General features: G+C 63.2%; 3 protein-coding genes and 1 long non-coding RNA gene across 7 annotated transcripts in view; 2 read left to right on the forward strand and 2 right to left on the reverse strand.

Moving 5' to 3' along the window:
• Positions 1–14,541, forward strand: part of CFAP74 (cilia and flagella associated protein 74) — a 67,611-nt gene extending 53,070 nt beyond the window's left edge. For all 4 annotated transcript variants that reach the window (XM_047873061.1, XM_047873063.1, XM_047873064.1 and 1 more), the window contains 18 exons: positions 1,384–1,512; positions 1,697–1,784; positions 2,315–2,488; positions 3,263–3,396; positions 5,201–5,477; positions 6,432–6,530; positions 7,579–7,715; positions 8,359–8,493; positions 8,660–8,769; positions 8,878–8,933; positions 9,065–9,184; positions 9,421–9,576; positions 10,443–10,575; positions 11,257–11,411; positions 11,642–11,774; positions 12,001–12,131; positions 12,341–12,475; positions 12,640–14,541. In XM_047873061.1, the coding sequence (XP_047729017.1) occupies positions 1,384–1,512; positions 1,697–1,784; positions 2,315–2,488; positions 3,263–3,396; positions 5,201–5,477; positions 6,432–6,530; positions 7,579–7,715; positions 8,359–8,493; positions 8,660–8,769; positions 8,878–8,933; positions 9,065–9,184; positions 9,421–9,576; positions 10,443–10,575; positions 11,257–11,411; positions 11,642–11,774; positions 12,001–12,131; positions 12,341–12,475; positions 12,640–12,690 (2,353 nt within the window). In that variant the 3' untranslated portion in view covers positions 12,691–14,541. The remainder of the gene's footprint in view (positions 1–1,383; positions 1,513–1,696; positions 1,785–2,314; positions 2,489–3,262; positions 3,397–5,200; positions 5,478–6,431; positions 6,531–7,578; positions 7,716–8,358; positions 8,494–8,659; positions 8,770–8,877; positions 8,934–9,064; positions 9,185–9,420; positions 9,577–10,442; positions 10,576–11,256; positions 11,412–11,641; positions 11,775–12,000; positions 12,132–12,340; positions 12,476–12,639) is intronic.
• Positions 8,489–9,402, reverse strand: LOC125173660 (uncharacterized). The gene is made up of 3 exons (XR_007155107.1): positions 9,284–9,402; positions 8,679–8,763; positions 8,489–8,563 (listed from the first exon to the last, which is right to left on the reverse strand). It is a non-coding gene; the product is annotated as an uncharacterized LOC125173660 (long non-coding RNA).
• A 1,164-nt stretch (positions 14,542–15,705) lies between the features above and the next one.
• On the forward strand, positions 15,706–17,822 carry TMEM52 (transmembrane protein 52). Its single transcript, XM_047873797.1, is given in 6 exon segments — positions 15,706–15,771; positions 15,857–15,900; positions 15,993–16,052; positions 16,614–16,792; positions 16,872–16,922; positions 16,925–17,822. Coding segments are annotated over 6 exon segments (522 nt in total). The 3' UTR covers positions 17,047–17,822.
• CALML6 (calmodulin like 6) lies at positions 17,812–19,460 on the reverse strand. Its single transcript, XM_053447939.1, is given in 7 exon segments — positions 17,812–17,937; positions 18,009–18,065; positions 18,068–18,108; positions 18,186–18,330; positions 18,440–18,548; positions 18,550–18,615; positions 19,292–19,460. Coding segments are annotated over 7 exon segments (468 nt in total). The 5' UTR covers positions 19,295–19,460; the 3' UTR covers positions 17,812–17,890.
• Positions 19,461–19,731: the final 271 nt, after the last annotated feature.

Raw genomic sequence — 19,731 nt, forward strand, 5'->3', positions numbered from 1 at the left:
TGCACCAGGTGCCTGCCCGGCAAAGGTCTTCCCAATAAAGTCTCAGGTTTCTGAGAACCACCTGGAGACATACTTCGGTGGCAGTGTTTCTGTTTGTAAGAATTCCACAGCAACTTCTTCCTTGGCATGTCTCTGGAGGCCAGGGGAACAAAAAAAAAGGGAACTATTGGGACCCCATCAGGATAAAAGCTTCTGCCAGCGAAGGAAACAATCAGCAAAACTAAAAGACAGCCTACGGAATGCGAGAAGATATTTGCCAACGACAGATAAAGGGTTGGTACCCAAAATCTAAAGAAATTATCAAACTCAACACCCGAAAAATAATCCAGTGAAGAAATGGGCAAAAAACATGAATAGACACTTCTCCAAAGAAGACATCCAGATGGCCAACCGACACATGAAAAAATGCTCAACATCACTCATCACCGGGGAAATACAAATCAAAACCACAATTGGTGAGATACCACCTCACACCTGTCAGAATGGCTAACATTAACAACTCAGGCAACAACAGATGTTGGTGAGGATGTGGAGAAACGGGAACCCTCTTGCACTGTTGGTGGGAATGCGAACTGGTGCAGCCACTCTGGAAAACAGTACGGAGGTTCCTCAAATAATTAAAAATAGAACCGCCCTACGACCCAGCAATTGCACTACTAGGCATTTATCCAAGGGATACAGGTGTGCCGTTTCGAAGGGACACAGGCACCCCAATGTTTATAGCAGCCCTATCGACAATAGCCAAAGTATGGAAAGAGCCCAAATGTCCATCGACGGATGAATGGATCAAGAATATGTGGTATATACATACAATGGAGTATTACTCAGCAATCAAAAAGAATGAAATCTTGCCATTTGCAACTACGTGGCTGGAACTGGAGGGTGTTCTGCTAAGTGAAATTACTCAGAGAAAGACAAAAATCATATGACCTCACTCATATGAGGACCTTAAGAGACAAAACAGATGAACGTAAAGAAAGGGAAACAAAAGTAATATAAAAACAGGGAGGGGGACAAAACAGAGGAGACTCACAAATATGGAGAACAAACTGAGGGTGACTGAAGGGGTTGTGGGAGGGGGGTGGGCTAAATGGGGGAGGGGCATCAAGGAATCTACTCCTGAAATCATTGTTGCACTATATGCTAACTGACTTGGAAGTAAATTTAAAAAATAAATTAAAAAAATTTTCGGAGATGCAAAATAAATAAAAGTTCCTCATCAGGAGATCTGCCCCTTAGCAAGCGAGCTGTGAAAACCCACTCGCCCTCTGCCTTGTGAGGGCAGGTACCGTGCATCTGTGGGATGTCTGGCCCGTGAGAGGTGTGCCTGTCCCGCGGGGCCAGACGCACAGCGTCTGTTTGGTGTCCCTCCGTGTCCTGCAGGTCGAAAGCGGCCCTGCGTCTGAAGTTTGAAGTGTGCGAGGAGCTGAGGGGCCACATGGAGCTCCTGCCCGAGACGGGCTACATTCAGGCCCAGTCCTCCTGCGCCGTGCAGCTCAAGTTCCTGCCGCGGTGAGCGCCCGGAGGCCGCGGGGCTGGGAGGCGGGGGGAGCACATCTCCCGGCTCTTAGATTTCTTGTATTTCCTATCATTTGTGGCTCCTGTGTGACCTAAAACACGCTCGCAGGTCAGCTCTACGGTCGTTCTCCAAATATAAAGGAGAAAAGTACTTTTGAGCGCATCCTATCTCTTTCAGACAGTCCCTCCCAGAAGATGCAGGGAAGTATTTCGACAAGGAAAGCAGAGTCCTGGAGGCCCCAATGACAATCCGGGTGGCTGACCAGGTCTGCATGGGACACTTCCCAGGAATGCCGGCCACTCTCGGGGACCCGAGCGCCTCCCCCAAAAGGCAGGGCCCTGGCGGGTTCCGATGACCTGACCCGCGGCTCTGTCTCCCACCCCGGCTGCTGCTGCACAGTGGAGACGAGGAGGGGCTTGTGGATCGGAGGGAGAGACCTGAGGGCTGTGCAGGGCCAGCGGGGCGTCCCCCTGGCACCCGAGCCCACACGTGCCCGGTGCACACGCCGAGTGTGCTCACGGCCGCACGTGCACACTCACAGTGCACGCGCGCGCGCACTCCTTCCCTCCCGCGCCCCGCCCACCTGAGGCTCCTCCCCTCTTCTTTGGCACCTGCTTCCGTGCCCTCCCAAGTCAGGCACCACAGGGAAGTGGCCGAGACAGAGAGTCTCGTGTCTGGGAAAGGGCACACCGTCGGCTGCCAGGTGGACGCAATGCTTGTGCCCTCCTTGTCGGTGGAAACACTTGCGGAGACGGATGGGCAGTGACCGGCGCCCACTCGCCCTTTGCGCTTCAGATCAAGCCGGTGGGGTTTACGGTGCACGCAGTGGTCACCACCTCGGACCTGGAGCTCAGCCCCTCGGCAGTGGACTTTGGCCACTGCACCGTGTACGAGGCCGTCAGAACCCAAGTCAGCCTCTGCAACCTCTCCCTCCTGCCCCAGGGTTTTGGGTTCGTCGGGCTCCCCAAGGTACCTCACTCGGTCGGGGAGGGGCACAGGGTGCGGGGACAGAGTCGGGAAGCTCTGGGGACGTACCGGGGCAGCTGCCACCCCAGGGTCCGGGCACCCAGCACCAGGTGGCCTCACCCCTCCCCAGGCCCCACGCCCACGCCAAGAGCCTCGGCCTGGCGTCTCCCCCTGCCCGTCCCTCTCCTCATCCCCACTGCCCGCACCACCGCCTCACCTCACCTCTCTCTGTCCCAGCCTCTCCCTCCCTCTCTGGCCCGCTGCCCTGCCAGGACTCGGGACTCCCTCCCTCCCTTCCTTCCAGAACTCCTGCCTGCCTGGCCCTGCAGGGCAGCTGGGATGGGGCTCCGACCAGGCTGCCCCCCCCACCCCACCCACCCTCCACTTACATGCACGCAGACACACATATGCGTGCATGAACATCACACTCACAGGGGTGTGCTCACGTACACGCACACGCTCACACATGCACATAGACGTGCTCGCATATACCCGTGACCACACGTGTGGTGACAGACATGCTCCAGACATGCCGACACTCACGTACACACGAACGCGCTCACAAACACCACGTGCCGGTCTACGGTCGCTCCTCCACACACAGACATGCTTACACATGCCCGGACAGACAGACACTCACATCCTCGCAGACGCACTTACACACCCATGCGCACACACATGCGCTCACACCCCTGCCACGCGTGTCCACGCAGCCCCCGCGATAAGCCCCAGATCACCGTGTTCTCACTTCGGCGTCGACGTTTTTCCATCCGCCAGTTTGTGGACGTCCAGCCCAGTGACGGGTTTGGGACAATCCTGCCGCTGGAAACGCTGCAACTTGACGTGATCTTCCAGCCCACCAAGGCCAAGGAGTACAACTTCGAGCTCGTCTGCAAGTCGGAGATCAACCGGTGAGCCTGGCAGGCGAGGGGCGCGCAGAGGGCCCCGTTCGGCAGGTTCAGCTGGCTCCGTCCTCCAGCGCTGGCGGCCGGGTTGACCGCGGGGCTGGGCTGAGACACCGCTGGCTGCAGGGACTTCAGACCCAGGCACAGGCTCCTGGGATCCGGAGCCTCGCACGCCGGGCCAGCTCGCCCATCTGTGTGCGTGCGTGCGCGCGTGCCTGTGTGTGTGTGTGTGTGAGTACATGTGCATGAGAGCATGGGAGCACACACGTGTGGACGTGTGTGCATTGTGTGTGGATGCACGTGTGCGAGTGTGTGTGGTGTGTAGATTGCCTCTCTGCACTCAGGAGGACCTGGACATGAGCCCCACTTGTGCTGACATGCTGTGTGATGGGAACAGACCCTGGACCTCCCTGAGCCTCCCGTTCCCACCCTGACAGATGGGACGGAGGAAGTGGTAGGGAGAGAAATCGAACAGGATGCAGACCGGGTGGTCCGGGATGAGGGGCCGGTTCCTGTTGCTGCCCGAGACTATCAGTCCCCAGTGAGGAACGTCCTCACTGTCCTGTGCGGGTGTCCAGCCGGGCGCTGGACCACCTCCCCACAGAGCCGCGCCGCCCACCCGCCTCTAACCCTGACTCTCTTCTCCTGTCCCCACCTGCGTGCCAGCCTGTCTGGTCCTGCCTGGGGGCCTGGGCGGCCCCGGTGGGGTCGGGCTGGCCAGGGCCCACGGGCCAAACCGTCTTCTGGTCCTGGGCATGTGACCATGGGCAGGAGCAGTGGCCACCTGGCATCTGACAGACTCGTGGGGGAGCAGGGATGAGTCCACGGGTGGGAAGAGTTGAGGGGGTGAAGTGCAGAGTTTGTGTATGTACTGAGTCCTGCACTTCATCCCTAACAATAACCGCAGTGTCTCTCCACCCACAAGGATTTGTTTTAACATTTAGAGCCTGTGGTCACACGACACAAAAAAATACATTTCAATATTTCAACATATGAGCAACATTACCATCACAGAGCAGTGTCGACATCAGCCTTTAAGGCATTAAAATATGCGTAATTAGGATGAAATCTAACGAGGAGAGCGTAGTCGCAATCAGGGTTCGAAGATCTGGAGTGTAAACATTCCACCAGCTAAAGTAACAAATATCTGTTCTTTTTTTTTTTAATACGTTATCTTATTTTATTCATATCCCAGTCTGATCACACGTGGTCCAAGAACACTCGCCCACGAACAAACACACCCACACCACGGAGGTGTGTGGACTACCTGTCTTTGTTTGAGACAGGTAATGACAGAAATGAACTCACTAGGGTTTATAGATTCCTGTGCTTGTATTTAAAGAGCAGTTTATCAGTTTTATTGTTTTAATGTTTCTTTTTGAGAGAGATAGAGACAGAAACAGAGAGAGAGACAGAACGTGAGCAGCGGAGGGGCAGAGAGAGAGGCGGACACAGAATCCTAAGCGGCTCCAGGCTCCGAGCTGTCAGCACAGAGCCCGACGTGGGGCTCGGACTCACGAACCGTGCAATCACAGCCTGAACCACCCAGGCGCCCCTATCCGTTTTATTTTCAAGTGTCAGTGAGTGTCTAACAAAAATAAGCCAGAAATTCCCTCCTCAGCAAATTGGGATGAAATTTTTAACTGTCCACTTTAAATGTGTGCAGGGGTCTGTGGTATTTTCAAAAGATAGTAAAATTCGTCAATGAGATAGCAAAACCTGAGCCACCGTCTCCGTTGGAGGCCACCTCCCACAGCACCCGGCCCCACGGCCAGCACCGCCTCTGAGCCGCCCACACCTGCTCTTGCAGGTGCTTCAAGCTGTCGTGCCGAGCCGTGGGCGTCCGCCCGCCCCTGGGGCTGTCCCACTACCAGGTCAAGTTTGCAGCCACGTCCCTGTACCACACATCCGTGGCCACGCTATACGTCATCAACTCTCACGTGAGCATGAGCTCACTGACTCACTCCGCTCCCCGAGTCGGCTCTGAGGACGTCTCTCCCGTGGGGCCCACGACCTTCGAGTTCCTGCCGCCCCCCGACTCGCCCATCACCATCTCGCCCTTGGTGGGGACCGTGCTGCCAGGAAAGGCAGGTGTGGGCCCCCCAGGTGGGCCGGGCGGGGACGGGGGAGGCCCGGCCCGGCCCCAGAGGCAGGGGCACCCGCGGGCGGCTGACCCCGCAAGCACCTGCCTGGGGGCTCTGGCAGTTGGGACTGAGGGCACACAGACCCCCGGACCTCCCAGCAGCTGGGCACAGAGGGCCTGGTCACCAGAAGGGCAGGGTGTCCGTCCACTCCGTTGAGAAGGGCTCTCCTGCCTCTGCTCTGCCCGACAGAGCTAGGGGGCCTGGAGGCAGTGGTTCCTCTCAGCCAGTCCCAGGGCCACCCCAGCCTCCTGGGGCTTGGGGTGGCTGCCACAAGGGCCAAGTAAGGAGGGGCATGTGAAGGTGCTGGGGACTCCTGGACCCTGGCAGGTTTCAATTAGTGTGGTTCTTTAAAATGCGTTTCCTTAAATTTAGCCAATACTGCCTAAGTATGGGTCCCCAAAACGGGTGTTGCAGTTGGCTTCTGTGCTCCCTCCCTTCCTCTCCCTCCCTCTTTCCTTTATTCTCTCCCCCCAACCCATGCCACCTGCTCTGCCGTATGGTGTCCCGAGCACGGGGACACCTAGGATGAGCTTCCGTGGGGCCCGGGGCTGCCCCGCAGCTGCACCAGCCACAGAGACAGGTTAGGGTGGACAGCTGAACACGGTTTCCTCTCCCACTCGGCCTCGTGAGCTGTGGGCGGGGTCTCCGTCGCCGGCCCCCCCACCCTACATGGTAAGAGTGGACTGGATGATCAGGCACTGGAAGCTACCCAAGCCCCCAGGCGCAGTGCTCGGGGAGCACCTCCCTGGAAAGGGCCTTCACCAGTGAAACCCCACAGGAGTGTCAGCGAGCCTGACCTGGGGGCACCCAGGGGAGGGGCACGGCGGGAGCTGAGGAGGGCGGGGCACCGGAGGGAGCCAGCTCCGCCCTCCGGGCTCCGGGCTCCTCTCTCTGCAGAGGTGCCTGGTCCAGGTGGCCTTCCGGCCCGTGCTCCCCACCAAGCTGATCCTCCAGGAAGCCCTCCAGACCCTGACCAAAGAAGCGGAGGTCAAGTCGGTACGTGGGGACATGGAGGAGAAGGGTGTGGGGCACAGGCTGGGGGGCTGAGGCTTCCTGCACAAAGGCTTTCAGCCGAACACCAGCACCACTTGAGGCTCCCGGACCCGGGCCAGCTTGCCGGCAGCACTGCTGGGTCCCCAGAGGGCAGTTTCGGGAGGGCGAGCCACGGCAGGGCACGCTGATGGGCAGGTGTGGCTTCTTACAACCGGAAAGGAAAGCCCATGAAAACAGCCTCACACATGTAAACTTGAGGGGCGCCCGGGGGGCTCGGTGGGCTGGGCGTCCGACTTCAGCTCAGGTCGTGATCTCACAGTTCGTGGGTTCGAGCTCCGTGTCAGGCTCTGTGCTGACAGCATCCACCTGCTTCGGATCCTGCTTTGGATACTCTGCCCACCCCCCCACCCCCACCCCTGGCTGTCTCTCTCTCAAATAAATAAACACACACAAAAATGTGAACTTGAAAGTATCAGCCCAGGGATAAACCCCACCGAGGGCCAGGCCCCGCTGCCCCAGCCAGCCCCAGAGAGGTTACAGTACGTGGGCTCCTGCCAGGAGAGGGGGTCCCACGGACCCACAGAGCTGTACAGTCACATGGCCTAGAGCGACGCCCGCCCACTGCTGCCCTGGGGATGCACACTCGTCCAGCGTCTCGTGCCACCTTGAGCTGCTCCAGCACACACGGGGGGGAAGAAGCCCTTGCCTCCCTGCAGTGAGCGAGGGGAAGAGGCACCAGGAAGGAGGACCCTGGGCCCTGGGCAACCCTTTACCCCTCTTTTGCCTCAGTTCCCTTGTTGTTGAGGGCAAACACGAGTTGGTGCACAGGCCCACGGGGGTCTCTGCACTGGGAGCCTGTGTCTCCCTCTGGACACTCACCTGTCTCCGTTGCACCTGCAGTCAGTCTTCCTGATGAAGCCGCTTGGTGTTCGGGTCCCCATCCCCTTCGAACCCATGCCCCTGGGGTTCCTGCAGGAGTCAGTCCGCCGGGGGCCACAGCTCCCCCTCATAGCCCCTGCTGGGCTGAGCAGGGCTGGCCTCCATCCCGCAGCCCTGCAAAGACACGGTCACCCAGAGGAAGGACCTAAGGAGACAGTCCTCCACGCTGCGGCTGCAGGGCCGGGACCACCCGCCCCAGGCCTCCACCACCCAGGCCGCCAAGCTGCAGAAACTGGACCTCAAGCCCAGGTAGGCCCAAGAGAAGGCCACACCTCCCTCCGGGCCCGTCTGATGAGACCCCACCCTGACCCCCATGGAGACTTTCCCCACAGACGGCCTGGAGCAGAGCTGTTTTGAACCATGTGACCACAAGTCCAGGGCTGGGCCGGCTTGAGACAGTTGAATCTGGGCACCGCCTCGAGGCCCCTCAAGCTCTGGCTTCCGAGGCATCTGCCCACCGCATTCTCCTGGGCCCGGTGTCCCTGTGCACAGCCTCACGCCGCGGGCTGGGGGAGACCCTGCTGTCCCTGACCCCTGTATTCCCAGCTCAGCAACCCCAGCCTCCCCGGGTGCAGAGTGAGGCTGGGAGAGCGCTGACGGGCTCGAGTCACTTGCCCACCCTGGACCCTTGCCTGGGGCCCCAGGAACGCGGCCCTCGGGTTAGGTGCCTGATCGGCACCCTGGGGTAGGGGAGGGCCCCCCAGCAAGCAGGGAAGGGTGGGAAAGCCAGCTGGTCAGACATACCTGGGACGGCCACAGCCGGGCAGAGCCCCCCGGAAGCTGCCCCTTACCCCTCCGGCCCGGGGCCCGGGAGAGTGTGGCAGGGCCCCCCGGGGCCTCTGGGGACAGCGTGGGTACAGGGGCGTGAGTGTGCGCTGCTGCTTAATTCCAGTTCGGACGAGTACCAGGCTGCCCAGGCCACCCTGGCCAGATCTTTCCAGGGGAGGTTTGACAAGTTTGTGGTTCCCTGTGTCGTTGCCAGTGGTGACACTGAAGACAGGAAAGGGACGGAACCCCTGAGCTTCAGGTGCAGTGCGCTGGTGGGGGAGGGGGTGTCTTCCAGAAAGTGGCTGTCCATCCTCTGCTACGAACCAGTTCTGGGGGCCCGGAGGGAAGGGCACAGAGGCTGAAGCGGGCAGGCGAGGGCGGGGTGCAGAGCACAGCTCCCTCAGCGCACCCTGCCCCACCCCCAGTCCCCACAATACCCTGTACCTGGAGCTGTGGTGTCCAGCCGTGGCACCGTCTCTCGTGGTGACCTCCGACAAAGGCAAAACCATCTTCAACTTCGGTGACATCGCTGTAGGTGAGCCCCAGTTGGGCCCAGCCCCCCAGGCACACCCCCGCCCCGGGGGCCCAGGCCTGGGTGCCCGCCCCCCACCCCCGGGCCTCTGACTCCACCATCCCATTTCAGGACACCGTGGCATAAAAAAGGTCTCCATCCAGAACATCTCCCCCGAGGACCTCACCGTATCCTTGTCCACACCCAGCCCGGGAAGCTCGCGGGGACCCAGGTGGCTCGCGGGGGTGGGAGGGAGCAGCTGGGGGGTGGGGGGGCTGCAGCCCTGCTCTTGCCACCTCTCCTTGACACCGGGCCACAGGTGGAGTTCTCTGTGCTGAACCCCAGTGGCCCCTTCATCCTGCTGACCCCCATCGGCAAGCTGCCTGCAGGCGAGACCCAGGTCCTGACACTGTCCTTCTCTCCCCGGGAGAGCATCTTGGTGAGTCCCGGGCCCACATGCTGCAGCCCGTGCGCTTGGGTCCCCGGAGGCAGTGGGTCCCCCGCACCGCCCCCCCTCCCCCCCGCTGCCGGGCCTCACCTCTGGCGGGCAAGCAGGAGGAGGCTAGGGAGCTCAGATCACTCTGCTCCAGTCTGCCCGGACCCAGCTGCTCCCAGAGCCCCAGCACACGCCTCTGGCAGATGTCTGCTCCATGCTAATGGACATGGTCTTCTCAGGCCCGAGAAACACTGGACATCATCACCAAGAGAGACACGCTGTCTCTGACCCTTGTGGGCACTGGCGTGGCATCCACGATCACGTGCTCCATTGAAGGGGACGTCCTCGACATGGGTTACGTGATTGCCGGAGAGTCTGTGTCCTCAAGCTTCAAGGTGAAACACGTCACGGGGGACCTGGTGCCTGCCCTGGCCTCCTAGGAGAGGGCTCCACCCTGGGAGGGGTCAGGCCCGCCTTGGTAGGGGAGCTAGTGGAGGTGCAGGCCCCCCCCATCCAGCCCCTACCTCCAGCAGCTGCCGCCTCCACTGCCCAGTCCAGCAGGGGGAAGGCTGAGTGCCCCTCCCTCCAGGCCTCACCAGCTCCGCCTCTTAGTGCTCCCTGTCTTCCTGCCTCAGGGCCTTTGCAGGAGCCACCCCACCTGGGATGAGGAGGAGCTCAGCTCGGGCACTGCTGTGGAGGGTGGGGGTGGGGTTACAGACTTTCCTGGTGAAGTGGCACTGCCCTGTGGCCTCCCACCCCCTGTGGGAGGGCAGGCCTGGCTCCCCATGTCTCTCCAATGTCTGAGGGACTCACCAGCCTTGGGATCAAGCAGCCAACTGCTTCCTCCACCCGCTTAGGTCTGGGACCTGGCACCGGGTCCAGGACAGGGATTCCCTGAAGTGTTTATCGAGGAGGGGCACTCTCAGAGATGGGGCGAGGGTGTTGGTTCAGCTGAAGGCCAGCCTGAGCCTGGCAGAGGGGGGGCGCTGTGGAGCCCAAGGCGCACCACCACGGAGTTTCCCTCCCCGAGGCCCGTGGAGGGGGCTGGGCGCACCGGCCGGGAAAGGGGGGTAACGTGAGGCTGGGTGAGATGGACCAGCAGCCCAGGAAAGTGCCGGGAGCAAGGCGAAAATGGTTGGGCCGGAGGGCGGCTGGACAGCCAGCAGGGCGTGACCCCCAGCGAGGGCGAGCTGAGACCCCTTCGCAGTGACCCGCGCGCCGGCGGTGGACGGCAATGCGCTGAAGGTCCCTGTCCTCACAGCTGCAGAACAGCTCGGCGCTGCCCATCAGGTTCTCCATGCAGCTGGACAGCCTCTCCAGCTCCAGGAGGGGCAAAAGCCAGCAGCGGCTGCCGCAGTTCCTCGCCTTTCCGGCCCAGAGGACTGAAGTCGTGGGTGAGCTGGCGGGCGGGGGCGCTGGGCGGCTGCTGGGGAGGGCAGGTGCGAGCGGAGAGCGAGCCCTGGGGGCGGGGCAGGGGTGGGACTTGGGGCGGGGGGCGCGGCCGGGTGGTGAGGTGGGCGAGGACGGGGCAGGGGTGGAGCTTGAGGCGAGGCGCGGCCCGGGTAGGGCGGAGGGCGGGGGAGGGGTGGAGCTTGAGCGGGAGGCAGGGGTGGGGCTCGGGGGGGGCGGGCAGGGGTGGAACTTGGGGCGAGGGGGCGCAGCCCGGGTGGGGTGGAGGGCGGGGCAGGGGTGGAGCTTGGGGCGGAGGGCGCGGCCTGGGTGGGGCGGGGACGGGGCAGGGGTGGAGCTTGGGGCGGGGCGCGTCCCGGGTGGGGCGGAGGGCGGGGCAGGAGTGGTGGGGGAGGGGAGGGGTGGAGCTTGGGGAGGGCGCGGCCCGGGGCAGGGGTGGCATGGGGGGCGGGACGGGGGTGGAGCTTGGGGCGGGGGGGGGGGGCGCGGCCCGGGTGGGGCGGGGACGGGGCAGGGGTGGAGCGCGGGGCAGGGAGGGGGCTTGGGGCGGGGGGGGGGGGGGGGGGGCGCTGCGGGCTGTGGATTGGTTGGGGGCCAGAGGGTCGGGCTGGGGAGGGGCGCTGCAGGCGGAGCAAGGGATCCGCGCGTTGCCGACCTTCCCGCAGGCACCCAAAACCACAGCGGCCAGAGCGTGTTCAGCGTGATCCCCGTCGAAGGCGTCATAGACCCCGGCAAGACGCAGGACTTCACCGTGACCTTTAGCCCGGACCACGAGAGCCGTTACTTCTCCGACAGGCTGCAGGTGGTGCTCTTCGGAAAGGTGCGGCTCCACGAGCCTCGGCTCGACCCCCCCTTCCCGCGTGTCCGGGGCCCTTCCGGCCTTCCCTGCCTGCCCCCCTTTGGAGACCCTGGCCCTTGCCTGAGGGCTCCACGCCGGGCTGGGTGTCGTCAAGTGGAGAGCCCACTGTCCCCGGTTCCACGGGCCCCCTTCCTCCTGGAGACCCCCATCACGGGGACTTGGAACGAGACTGCTATGGTCCTTGTCCCCAGAAACTCTCCCACCAGATTCTTCTGAAGGGCGCGGCCCGTGAGCACATGATGTTCGTAGAGGGTGGAGACCCCCTGGACGTGCCTGTGGAGTCCCTGACCGTGATCCCCACCTGCGACCCTGAGCACAGAGAAGGTGTGTTCTCTGAGGTGTGGGAGCCCCCTCGCGGGGTGTGAGGACAGTAGGGGAGCTGCCCGCCTGCACCCTTAGCCGTAGGAAGCCTGAAGGGTGGGGTGGGCATTCTGGCCCATCCCCCGGAGGGCGATTTCCTGAGGACCAGCTAACCCCTAGGCACCTCCCTCACGCCCCGGGTGGCACAGCCCCCCACACGCTGGCCCCCAGCCGGGTCCTCTCTCTCCAGAAGCCGAGGAGCTGAAGCCCATCCTGGTGACCCTGGATTACGTCCAGCTGGACACAGACATGCCAGCCCCTCCTGCCACCCGAGAGCTGCAGGTGGGCTGCATCCGGACCACCCAGCTGTCTCCAAAGAAGGTGACCAGGTCCACCCGGCCCCTCTGCAGCGTCCCCTGCCCTGGGTAGCCTGGTCCCTCCTGGCCTTGCCCCTTGGTGGATGTGGGTGGACAGCCTGCCGGTCAGGGCTGAGAGGGCAGGTGGAGTCGGGCATCCTCGACCCCTGTCACACTGCTTCCTGGGCGCTGTGCCCGGCCTGCCGGCCTACCTGTAACGCCAGTGCCCTGCAGACCGTCGAGTTCAGCCTGGACGGCGCCGCATCTCTACAGCACAAGGGCTTCACCATTGAGCCCTCCAGAGGCTTCGTGGAGCGTGGCCAGACCAAGACCATCAGCATCTCCTGGCTGCCACCTGCAGACTTTGACGTAGGTGCCACAGACTCTGGCCAGGGAGCGCTGGGAGTGGCCAGGGAGCGCTGGGAGGGATGATACCCCCGCCCCACCCAGGTTGGGGGCTGTTGGGCGGGCCTTGGGCAGGTGAGGTGGGCAGTCGACTGAGGGGCTCCTTCCTTCCTCCCCGCCCTTTCCAGCTGGATCTCCACTCGTGGTGTCAGCCCTGCTGCAGCTCAAGGGGGATGTGAAGGAGACTTACAAGGTCTTCTTTGTAGCCCAGGTGGTGAGCGGCCCCTGAGGCCACAGGAGTCTCTCCACACACCTCCTGCTCTCTCTTGAAGCCCTCCTGTGGTCCGCAAACCAGGCCAAGCCACCCACAGGCCTGGGACCTGGGCATCCCCTGCTGGGCAAATTCAAACGTGCAGCCCTCTTCATGGCCCTATGGCCGGGGCACCCCAGCCCTGCAGGCATGGCTGCTTCCTGCTGACCTGGACCCAGCAAGTCTAGAGGCCAAGAGCACCCCTCCCTGGCCCCACCGAGAACAAGGCAACAAGGCCAGTCCTACCCACACGTACTCTTACCCTGAGCCCCTCAGAGCCCCCAGCCCCACCAGTACCCTCCTGCCCAGCCTTTAGAAGCCCTGGTGCGGGGAAGAGCTGCCCCCACAAGTCTGCCAATAAACCTTCTGAGCTGCTTCGTACAGGCCTGCAGTGTGAGATGCACACTGAATGAGAGATGGGGACAGAGCCCTGGGGAGGCAGCCCCGTGCCTTCTACCCCACCCCACCCCACCATGCACACAGATCAGTCCATATGATGAACTCTGCCCCTCTGGAGGGTGGGTGCCTGGAGCACTGGGGGAACAGCTAGCAGGACAGGGTGCTGGGGGTAGAGGGCTGGAGTTGAGACAAGCCCAGACCTAGGAGGCGCATCAAGGAGGGAGAAGGGTACAGGCGGCTTCAAAGCCAGGGTGACCCCTTAGGCTTCTCTGCTGCTCCCAAGTTTCAGGTTCCCTGGTGACCCTAAGCAAGGAGGGACCAAAATGTGGGGGACTCATTCTCGTGTCCTCCTTCAGAGCTAAGCTGGGGTCCAGGGTGAGACCCAGAACGTGAGTTTGGTTTTCCATTTTTCTGGAACGAGTCCAGGCTCAGCCTTCTGGGCTCCAACAGGTCCTTCAAGGTAGAAGCCCCCACAGGCCATACAATACTCTTTGGAGCTCAGAATGTACCCATACCCCAGCCCCTGCCTTCTGGATAGTGCTGGTTGGACAGCGACCCCACAGAGCACATCCAGTCTGGCCCCCATGCACAGCATGCGCAACCCACCAAGCCTAGTCTCGCACCTGCCACCAGGAGAGCAGGAGTGGAGGGTGTGATGCATCTGGGGACCATCCTGGGCACAGGCTTCGGGATACCAGCCTGGAGCCACCTGCCCTAGCCCCAGTTCCTTGGTGCCCTTCATCCCCGGAAGCCTGCCATCTCCCTAACCTCAGGCCAGTGACAGTGACCCTAAAGTACTGTTTTGCAGGACTTCTGTCTGTGCCCTCACCAGTGCTGTCCAGCCATAGCCCAAGCCACTTTCTCACTAGGTAAGAGGAGAAGGCAGGTCCAGCAGCCCAGGCCAAACCCGGGCTCCAGGAGGGCCTGCTCCCTGCAGGCCATGGTCCTTGCGTCCTGCTCTGGCTAGTGGGCAGGAGGGGTAAGCCACTGTCTTGTAAACCCCGGCCTAGCTCTCCTGCTAACAGGCCCTGGTACTCACTGGCCAAGGCTCTGTCTGAACTCCTGTGCACTGGCTGGACTTCTGTCCATCCTTCTCCCTCCCATCCTGAGTTGGGCCTCCCAAGGCAGTGAAGGCAAGAAGGAGGAGGAAAGATGGTCAAGAGCCAAACTTAGCCAGCTTGGCTACAGCAGGGTGAGCAAGGGGGCCCTTGGGGGGGGGGGCGGCCTGGAGGTGTGGGACAGCTTCCAGGTAAAGCCCAGGTCAAGATCAAGCAAGATCAAAGAGCAGGTGCCTGGCAGGTCCAGGTGGGAGAGCCACGCCCAGGAGGCCCTCCCAATGGGGGAGATGCATGTAGAGTATGTCTTGAGTGCAATTAAGAAAGACAGGTCAAAAGTGGGGGGGGGGGGGGGGAGTGCCTGGGTGGCTCAGTCGGTTGGTTGAGTGTCTGATTATTGGTTTCAGCTCAAGTCAAGATTTCACAACTTGTGGGATCAAGCCCCCCATCAGGCTCTTCACTGACAGCATGGAGCCTGCCTGGGATTCTCTCTCTCCCTCTCTCTCTGCCCCTGCCCTGCTCTCTCTCTCTCAAAATAAATAACCTTTAAAAAAGAAAAAGAAAAGAAAGGTCAAAGGTAGCTCCCCCCCCCACTCTCCCCAAACAAGACAGACCACCCTGCATCTTGCTGTACCGACCTCCTCCCTTAGCGTGACCACCGGTGGTGGAGCAGAGGGGAGAGGAAACCGACGAGCGCACTCAGCCTGGTGAGAAGAGCGGGGAGGTGCCAGAAATGGCCCCCAGTCTTTCCTAGAAGAATGGACAGCGGGCATTGTCACGGCCAGGCCCAGACACCACAGAGGCCACATTCCCTGGGTTGAGCATGGCTTTCAAGGCGAAGTGCGCCTGAAACGTGGTTTGCTTCCAGGGTACCGCAACGTCCGGGAGCCAGGGTTGGAATCCGGGTGGGCTTGGCCCGGGCAGCCCCAGGCAGTGAGCGCCCGCAGCGCGCCACCAAAATAAATACCGTTGAACAACACGCTTAGAACCCCCCAGAGTCTTGACTGTTGAAACCCTTCACCTTGAGCGCCGCGGTGTGTGAGTTGGCCCACATGTGTCCTGGCCGCCACCCTCCGAGGCCACACACCCTGTGCAGCCCTGGCCACAACAGGGCTGGCCCGGTCCGCACCGAACCTGACTGCAGGACAGGCCTGGCCCGGCCGGGATGGGGGCTCTGCACCGCGCGGAGGGCGAGAACCTCCCCCACCCCGCGACCCGAGGTTCTGAGACGCGGAGGAGACGACCGGGCGGTCGCGGCCTTGCGGCGGGACCCATATTGGGCGCGGCTTCAAGGGGCGGTGCCTCTAGTGGGCGGGGCTCTAGGTCTGGGGCTCCGGGGTGTGGCCACGGGACCTGGCCTCCGATGGGCGGAGCCTTCAGGGGCGGGGCCTCGTGAAGCGGCTCGGCGGTCGTGGGGCGGGGTCTGCGCGGGGCGGAGCCTCCATAAAGGGGCGCGGCGGGCGGGCTCAGGTTCCCTGTCCGTGCCGAGCATGGTAGTGGGGGTGCCGGCCGCCCGTGGGCTCCTGCTGCTGTCGCCGCTCCTGCAGCTGCCGCAGGTGGGTCGGCGGCGCTCGGCGCGGGCACCGCGGGGCGGGTGTGAGCTCGGCGCGCCCCGGCCCGGGCTCACCCCTGTCCCCACAGGTGGCGCTGGGCTTCGGAGACGCCAGCTGCGACCCCTCGGACCTGTAAGTCAGGGGGTGGGAGCCGGGGCCTGGCCCCGCCCTGTCGGGAGGCTCGGGCGGGGCACTCGACCCTGCTGGTGCCCCACCTGCTCCAGGTGCCGCCGTCCCCGCAGGTGCCCGCCCCAGGCCCGCTGGAGCAGCCTGTGGCACGTGGGGTAAGTGGAGGCCTCGGCGCCGAGCCGGGTCCGACGGTTCTCCCCTGGCCGGGCCCACCAGACCCCGAACCCTCTCGGCCGAGTCGCCAGGACCTCCTGCCCTCAGCACCAGGGCAGCCAGCCTCCCACGTGGGCCCTGCCCCGATCCCGGACAGCTCTGGGCACACAGGCCCTTGGCTGGACTTCCTTTCATCGCTTGCTTCCCACCCCCTCCTTCCTCACCCCTGCAGGAGGCCCCCTTGAGCGCCGTCATCGGTCTGGGCACAGGATTGTGCAGATGGCCTGGGACAGTGTGTCCTGGGAGTGAGCCCAAGGCACTTGTGGCCAGCCCTGGAGACAGCCAGGACAGCCCAGCAGCAAGAGGCCAGGAGGGGCCAGCTCCTCAGGCCCAGCTCTGGCCTGGTGAAAGGTCTCTGGCCTGGAGAGACACTCATTCTCTGGTTTTCTTTTATCCTGCCCGTTGTCCTGTCTTGGGCAGTCGGGCCCTGACTGCCCCTGGGGAGCAGGCTCCTGGTGGCCAGGGGTCAGTCCAGTGGTGGGCTCCCGCTCCTCCCTGCACAGGCTTATCTTACTCGCTGTCCTTCTGCTGCTGCTGTGCGGGGTCACAGCCAGCTGTGTCCGGTTCTGCTGCCTCCGGAAGCGGGCACACACCCAGCCACACCGGCCAGCAACACCTCAGCCTTGTGGCCTGACGGTCAGCCCTACAGACAGTGACAGCCCGGTGCACAGCACTGTGACTTGTGAGTGGCCTGCAGGGGGAGTGGGGGGCGAGTGAGAGCCAGACTTATCCCCACACAAACCCACTCTGGTTCCCTGCAGCTTACAGTTCTGTGCAGTATCCGCTGGGCACGCGGCTGCCTCTGCCCTTTGGGAGCTGGACCTCGACTCCATGACCCCTCCTGCCTACAGCCCGTATGCCCCTGAGCTGCCACCCTCCTACGAAGAGGCTGTCAAGATGTCCAAACCCAGACAGGAAGAGCCACCCTCCTCTTAGTAACCCAGTCCTCTCCCTGGGGCCTGAGGCCTAGAGACATCAGCAGGGCCCCGGGAGCCAGGCTCCAGTGCCCAGCACCCCTGGCTGTAGCCCTGGTGCCCCTCAAAGGCAGAGGAGGGTCCTCTTGAACCTCCCAGTGCTGCCAGCCACCCCGTGCTCAGAGGGACCCGGTGCGAGGGCACTTGCAGCCGGGGACCCCCCAGCACACCCCTACCATCCTTCCCCAGGGAAGGCTGGCCGTCCAGCACATTGCTGCAGCCCTGGCCTGGTTGCTATGTAACGCCAGGCCAGCCAAGCCAGCCGGGCCTCGTGTTGGCCACACACACACACACGCACACACACGCACGCACACACAGGCATGCACACGAAGACTGCTGCATTCAGCCCTAACCCCACAGGCCTCAGCCTCAGCTGGCCGTGACAACCCCGGCTTTTGGAGACAGAATAAAATTTGTCCCTAAGTGATCTCCCTCTGTAGGGGCTCCGGGAGGGGCCTGTGGGTGGTCACCCCCCTCCCCCATGCAGGCAGGCAGGGCAAACGGTAGTCTTCGCCCTGCCCCCAACCTGGCCTTCAGGCTGCCGTCCAGAGCCCAGAGCTGGGCAGCGGGAGGGACGGGGCCATGCGCCATGCGCCATGGCTGCCTGGACAAAACCCTCTCCTCTCTCCAGACCCACATCTCTGTCAGCCCCTCCTTTCCGGGCTATGGACAGTAAAGCACACATGAGTCTGTCTGGAGTGTTTATTGGCAGGTGGGGGGGGGGGGGGGGCAGGCTGGGCAGCAGCGTGGCCGCAGCAGGCAGTGGCCTTCTTCGGGCAGGCCTCCCAGGGCCATAGCACCTGCTCCTACTGGACCAGCTTGAAGGACTCTCCGGTCATCATGGCCACAAACTCTGGGAGCAGGAGGACAGGTCAGCACCGGCCCGGCCCAGCCACCCAGCTCCCAGGCCTGTCCCCGACTCACCCTCGTAGTCAATGGTTCCGTCTCCGTCCTTGTCAGCCTCCTTCATCATCTGCTCGCCTCTACCTCATTGAGGGGCTCACCTGCGTTCATGAGCACGTACCTGCGGGGCCCCCACGCTGAGTGACAGCCCATAGGCTTCTGGCCCTCGCCCACCCCCTGCCCAGCCCCAGGCCCTACTTAAGCGTGTTCCAGTCGATGTAGCCCTTGCCCTCCTTGTCGAAGACACGGAAGGCTGCCCTCAGCTCGCCCTCCTGGTTCTGGGCCTTCTCCCAGTAAATCCCCATCAGGGCCAGGAAGCTGTCACAGTTGAAGAATCCTTTGTCTGCAGGGAGCAAGCAGAGGGCCAGGCCGCGTGAGGGCGGGCGGCTGCAGCCCTCCCCGCTCACGCTCGCAGGTGACCCCAGCCGCCCTGCCCCCTGCCCCGGCCTCACTGTCTCTGTCCACGTCCTTGGCCATGGAAGCCAGCTCGCTCTTGGTGGGGTTGATGCCCAGCAGGCTCATGAGCCGCTCCAGCTCCGCCGTCTTCACCTCCCCGTTGCCCCTCCTCATCGAACATCTCAAAGACGCCCTTGTACTCCTTGATCTGCTCGGCCGTCAGGCGCTCCGTCTACAGGGACAGCCGCCCGGCTTCACCAGGGCCCCCCTCTGCCCTCCGTCCGAGGGAGCTCGGAGGCCCCGGGCACATGTGGCGCAAGGCACCCCGCCCCGTCCACCCGTCCGGCAACCCATCGAGGCCTGTGCTTACAAAAGGAGGCCCCCGGCCAGAGCGGCTTCCGGATAAGGTGGCACAAGCGACGGGTCTCAAGGGGGGCGCGGGAGTCCGCCAGGCAGGGTAGAGGGACGGGCACGAGGGGCAGAGACCAGGTGTGGGACACCGAGGCTCGGGCCAGCCACGGGAGGGAGGACCGGCTGGGCCAGGCCCAGTCTCTGGGACGAAGGCAGGGGACACCAGGGGAGACCGGGCGAAGGGCACCGTGGGGGAGCACGACACAGGTCAGGGTGGAGGACCCCGGCCTGTTCTGGCGTTTCCAGGGGTGGGTCTAGCCCCCGACAGCCCTGCCTGTCCTGCCATCGCAGCCTTCAGAAAGGGCTGCTCTGTCCCGGCCCCCAGCGCGAGGGTGGTGTCAGCAGCCGGCGAAGCCCCCACTCCGCCCCTTCCTCTAGCCCGTGCCGGTGCCTGGAGGCACTGACCCGTCCTCTCTCGCCCTGGGCCCTGCCCCCAGCTCCCGTTCCACCACCCGGGAGCCCACCGTGGCTCCGCCGGGTGCCGGGACCAGGCTTACCATGTCTGTGGCTGGCTGGGAGAACGCCTCTCGGCACCAGATCTGCTGTGCACACGGTACGAGGTATGGGGTGTCGGCAGCGTTTTAGCTGGGCCCAGCTGCCTGGGGTCCCCAGGGTCCAGATTCCAAGAGCCTTGTATGGCCAGGAGATCCCACAGCCCTATTTGGGGGCAGGTTTGGCCCCGACCCACAAAGCCCCTTTCTGGCCTGCCCTGGCCTGGGCATCCCCTCACCCCGAAGCTCCCCCTCGGATCCTAGGTCCCAGGTAAGGCCCCTGCCCCAGCCTCAGCCGTTCTGCCTCAGAACCCTCTCAGCCTGTCATCGCTTCAGTTGCGAGGGTTCTTTGGGATGCCCACCCTGGCCAGGTGACACTCTCGTATCCCCGCGGGCCAGATGCTTCGCAGGCACTCTCTGAAGGCAGGTGGGGAGAACACACCAGG

This window comes from Prionailurus viverrinus, chromosome C1, assembly GCF_022837055.1.
Source record: "Prionailurus viverrinus isolate Anna chromosome C1, UM_Priviv_1.0, whole genome shotgun sequence".
In the NCBI taxonomy this organism is placed as follows: domain Eukaryota; kingdom Metazoa; phylum Chordata; class Mammalia; order Carnivora; family Felidae; genus Prionailurus; species Prionailurus viverrinus.